The 5,398-nt window shown below is 47.4% G+C and overlaps 1 protein-coding gene across 4 annotated transcripts in view; it reads right to left on the bottom strand.

Moving 5' to 3' along the window:
* LIPH (lipase H) overlaps window positions 1-5,398 on the bottom strand; it is a 40,885-nt gene that overhangs the window by 18,618 nt on the left and 16,869 nt on the right. For 3 of the 4 annotated variants that reach the window (XM_014518701.2, XM_014518702.2, XM_025200783.1), the window contains one exon: window positions 38-2,605. In XM_014518701.2, the coding sequence (XP_014374187.1) occupies window positions 2,518-2,605 (88 nt within the window). In that variant the 3' untranslated portion in view covers window positions 38-2,517. Of the gene's footprint in view, window positions 1-37; window positions 2,606-5,398 lie in introns of those variants that run through there. The other variant, XR_001357808.1, reaches the window with a different exon arrangement.

The raw sequence follows: 5,398 nt of genomic DNA, 5'->3' as shown, positions 1-5,398 counted from the left end.
CCCGGCCAGCGCAGGAGGCTGCCTGCTTGCACCCGCCTGCTCTCACACGGCTGCCGGCACACGTACGCTCTTACAAAACTGTCAGCTTGCACGGAGGGGCGCTCTCACATGCTTTCCCACAGCTTCTTGCACACGTATGCTCACACGCTTGCTGCACACGTGTCTGTGCAGCTGTCTGCTTGCACATGCCTGCACTCAGCTAATGCAGTGCCCTCACTGGGCTGCTTGCACACATGCTCTCAGCCAGGTGCTTGCACACATGCTCTCTGCCACGTGCATTTGCAGCTGCTCATGGGAGCTGAGGCTTCGGCCACCCCCGCACCATCCCCTGGGGCCTAGAGCGCTCGTGGCCCTGCGCTGCGACTCCATTTTGGCTTCCCGTGGCTGCTGCTGCTTCTCTGTGGCACCTCTGCAGCCTGAGCCTGGCCGGGACGGGGCGGACTAGATGTGACCTCTGCAGGGCCCCTCCAGCCTGACTTCCCTAGGATTCAGGCAGTCTGTGTACCTCAGCTCGCAGGTGCCCTCCTGTTAGTTCAGCTCATGGGTCCGGGTGTAGCAATTGCAGCTAGCCCTTAAAGAGTGTGGGACTGTGACTAAGACCCTCATTTCCTCGTGTGGAAAAAACCTCTTGTCCGTTATTGAAAATGCCCCAGGTTTTGTCAGTCAGTTTTTTTCTCCTTGTATCTTAAACCTTTTCTAAAGGTGCTGTGCTGTGCGGGATGTGACACGTACAAAGTACAGAATGATGTGGCATTGTGTAAAGGGTCACCTGGCATGAGACACGTGGCATTCCCAAACACCAGTCATGTTCATAGGTAAAGGTGTGTGCGAGTGTGTAGATGTACTGGAAGGAACATCAGTAATGACCTCTGTATCCATGTTGTCTAACGCTGCCTAGTGCGAGCCTCTCCTTGGAATCGCATATCACTCGCTCACAAAGGGCCCTCTGAAATGTTGTATGCTGGGGTTGGCCTGAAGCTGAATTTTGCTGGGAAATGTCTACAGATGTGGTGCACCTGTTCAAAATAGACTGGCTTGTGTCCATTTTCCTGTTTTTTTCTGAAAGAGCTGCATGGGTTGAGAGAGGGGGTTTGAGTTTTGTTAGGATTCTGCATCCAAAAAGGTGCTTTTTTTGGTTTCCTTTGAAAACCTAGCATGGTGGCAAAAGTTATGAGCAGGGATCATGGTTTTCTCTGTTTAAAAATTTCAAATTCTCTGATAAAACACAAATTCTCTGATGAAAAACTTTAAATCTGTGTTTTTCCGCAATGAAAATGAAATGTCGCTATATATATAGATATCAGTTGAACACAATGTTTTATTGATATATTTACAATTGTAAAGCAATTTGGAAGCCTACCAGGGCCTCAATCGCTATAATAAAAGATGTTCTTAATACTTATAAATTTTGGTATTTGATTTTGGGTTTTTTTATCATGGAAAATCAGAGCTTCTCCTGCCCCCTTCACTCACCAGGACGTGGGTCCAGCTGGAGCTGTCCCCACCCGCTACTGCTTTGTGGCACTGAGCAGCCCTGATATGCTGATGCCTTGCCTATGCCATTGCCCCTCACTCCCAATCCACAGCCCCCAGCCCTGCCAGTGCCTCTCACTTCCCACCCACAGCCCCCGAGCCCTGCTGTGAGCCACAAAATATAGTTCCTCAGCCTTGTGTGGGTGGGCAGGTCTCCTGGATGCATGAGGGTTCCAGTTTGTGATGCTGGTGGTCTCTAGTCTGATTTCACTGTGTTGAAGATTGTGTTTTCCTGTAAATGACTGACATAGCAACCCAAATGGCACACTTCAAAACTTGCATTGTGCACAATGGAGCATTTAATTTCTTAAGTTGTTCCCAGCAGAACAGAAGCAATGATCGGTACATGTAATGCTGAATCCTTCTTCAGTAGTTCTGATGAAAGCGATGCGACACAAATAAAGTATCAATCTGTGCCAGGTGTGGCATTCTTAGCTTTGTTTTTCAGCTTTCCTATGCCTGCTTGGCAAATTTGTGAAAGGAGAATCCTATTCTGAGACCCACAATGAGCAGTCATTTCCTTCTGAAATAACCTGTACTTTTTGTAAGCATCCTCAGAATCACACATCACATGCATGCCCCTGAGGCAAAGCTTTATTAAGACTCAAACCACAGAATAAATAATTAAAAGAGAAGTATTTTAGAAGTAATTGATTGTCAGTCAAAATGAAGATAGCTGGTTTGGAAACTGAATACAGCAGTCTCCTGCAATATCTGTGGCTTCTCCTCCAGTGACTTGTCTGGAAAATGTTTGGGCATAAGGTGTTATTAATTCTATGATACCACTAGAAATGCATCTGCATACTGCTACGTGGACAGGAGAGAAAGTGAACTGTGTGCTGTAGCTGGACATGTATAGGAGACAGTTAGAGTCTAAGACACCTTCCAAAAAAACAAGGCCTCTTTTCCTACCATTTTCTTGCCATCTGGGATGTGCATGCAGTTTTCAATATAAGATTACTTTCCCCCCAAGGCTGCTTTGCTTCATGTTGGTCTGCTTTCACATGGAATAGGTTTGAAGCCGATTTCAACATTTTCCATCAAGACCAGGTCGTATCTGCACAGTGCGGGCCTGCAAAAAGAGAACACAAGATCCTATGAGCCATCTATATAAGGCCTCAACTATGCGGTAAGATCATACAGCATATTAGGGATTTGTGTAGCATTAGTTTGTTATAGCAAGTTTAGAAGAAAGGAAAACAGCCCTGGGTTGGGTTCCAGTGTTGTGGGTCACAGGAAGATTTAAACTAGATGTTTTGGGTGGGGTTCTGCAAGAATGAAAGCCCCTCTGCCCTGATTTTACAAGGAAGTGATAGCAGCATACTAACACTTATTTTTGTTGAATTAAGTCTCAGGGAAGGAAAACTCTAAAGAGTTCTCTCACAGGTAGCAGGGGATAATGATGAAGGGTCTCTGGACTAATGGTAAACAAGGTATATCAAAGGACTGCCCAGAAGCTGGAAAAACAGATCAAAAGAGATAATGGATATCTGAGACAAACAGGCTAGGGAGTCACAAGTAACAAAGGTGGACAGAAGGGACCTGGCTTGCTGGAAATTCAGATTCATAAAAGAGTGCCAGATTTGACTGAAATTACAAGAAAAATGGATGGTGTGAATTATTCCTTTTATTTTACTACCATTTTCTCTCTGTTGCACATTCACCTTATTTTCAATAAGACTGGGTGAGTCAAGGCCTTTTCCCTCAGTAATTTTGCACAGAGAAGAAATCCTTTCAGGCGCTAAAGAGAGGAGGGCAAAGAACATGTGGAACATGCAGCTCAGAAGTCAAGATTGACTCAAGCAGTGTTGTCCCCTAACAGTGGTTCTCAAACTTTTTTGCACCAAGACCCATTTGTAAACACCAATGGCCAGTCCCAACCCGGTGCCTCTCACTCCCGACCCACTGCCCCCTTCCCCCAGGCCCTGCCCCCCCAGTGTGTGGGGCTGGGGGTATGTGTAGGGCATGGGTGACCCCAAGCAGCCCCATGCAGGCTGGAGCTCTGCCAGCCAGCTAGGGAAAAGCCAGAGTTTCCCACATTTTTCTCTTTTAAAAGAGAATCCATTTTTCAAGTTTGATCCATTTTTTAAGTGTGTCCCTCCAGAGGTGGTGCAATCACCTATCCTAGAAATCTTCAAGAGGAGATTAGACAGTCATCTTGCTGGGGTCACCTGACCCCCAGTTATCTTTCCTGCTTGGTGCAGGGGACTGGACCTGATGATCTTCTGAGGTCCCTTCTGGCCTCACAATCTATGAATCAATCTATCAGTCTATGAATCATGACCCTTTCATATATTCTTGCAGCACACTGTTGAGTCACGACCCATGGGTTGAGAAACGCTACCCCAGAACGTGTGGCACAGGGGACTGGCCAAGGAGGAGACATAAGTCAGCGGGACAGAATGGTGCAGCAGATATATTCATGCATGCTGTATGGATTGGAGTTACTGTTCCACGGTCAGCAATAGCCACCAGCTGCCTACCACTCACTGGTGTCTGAGGGAACCCCTTCCCTATCTCCACACCCCTTTATTTGGAAGACAAGATGTCTGCAGAAAGTAGGTAGCAGTTGTTGGGAAGCTTGGCTTTATAATGGCTGCTCATGTACATATGTCAGACTCTTGTATTTATGTGAGTTGGATTTGTTTTTGCAACTCCGGTATAAAAGGCAGAACTTCCTCTGGAGGCAAAATAATAAGAGGGCTTTTTTGGTTTGCTTTGGGATTCTTTGGTAATAAATGAGAAGAGCCACTCGTATGATTAGAGGCTTGAAGAGCAAGCCATATGAGGAAAGGCTGACAGATACGGGACTGTTCAGCCTAGAAAAGAGAAGATTTCAGGGGGATTTGGTGGCAGCTTACAAATATATCAGGGAAGGGCATCAGGAGATAGGCGAACAACCATTTACCAAAGTGCCCCGGGGAAAACCAGGAGCAATGGTCATAAACTCCTAGAAGAAGGTTTCAGACTGGATGTAAGGATAAACTTCATAGTGAATAGACTCCCAGCAGGGGTGGTGTAGGCACTTACCCTGGAGGTCTTCAAAAGGGTACTGGACGCACACCTTGCTGGGGTTATTTGACCCCAGCAGTCTTTCCTGCCTAGAGCAGGGGGGCTGGACCTGATGATTGGAGGGTTCTGCCTAAGATTGTAAGCTAAGACCCGAAATTACTTAAAGACATTAAACCAAGGTGGAGATGGAACTGCCCAAGGCGGAGATGGAACTGGGACTAGCTACCTGGATCAAGGACAACAAGAAGTCCTTTTTTAAATACATAGGGGGCAAAAAGAAGGTACCGGGTAATGTGGGGCCTCTGCAAGACATGCTAGGAAATCTGGTTGTCACACCAGACGACAAAGCTAACCTATTTAACGATTGCTTTGCCTCCATTTTCCTGAGCAGGGACCAGATCAGCCTGTCCGCCGGGACCCCCTCAGGCCCCAGGGGAGGCGCACCCAGGCCTAGGGTCAGTGAGGATCTAGTCAGGGAACTTCTGGAGGGACTGGACATATTTAAATCAGCTGGTCCTGACGATCTCCACCCCAGAGTACTGAGGGAATTAGCAGAGGTCATTGCGGGACCCCTGGCACGGCTTTACGAGCACTCGTGGTGCTCTGGTGTGGTGCCAGAGGACTGGAAAAGGGCCAATGTGGTTCCCATTTTCAAAAAAGGGAGGAAGGAGGACCCAGGGAACTATAGGCCAGTTAGTCTTACCTTGATCCTGGGTAAGCTTTTTGAGAGGATTATCCTGGTGCATGTCCACGAGGGGCCAGCAGGGGAGGTTATGCTTAGGGGCAACCAACATGGGTTCATTAGAGGCAGGTCCTGTCAGACCAACCTGGTGGCCTTCTATGACCAGGTCAC

This window comes from Alligator sinensis, unplaced genomic scaffold (assembly GCF_000455745.1).
Source record: "Alligator sinensis unplaced genomic scaffold, ASM45574v1 scaffold1086_3, whole genome shotgun sequence".
Classification (NCBI taxonomy): domain Eukaryota; kingdom Metazoa; phylum Chordata; order Crocodylia; family Alligatoridae; genus Alligator; species Alligator sinensis.
This window is presented reverse-complemented; position numbering and strand designations above follow the sequence as displayed.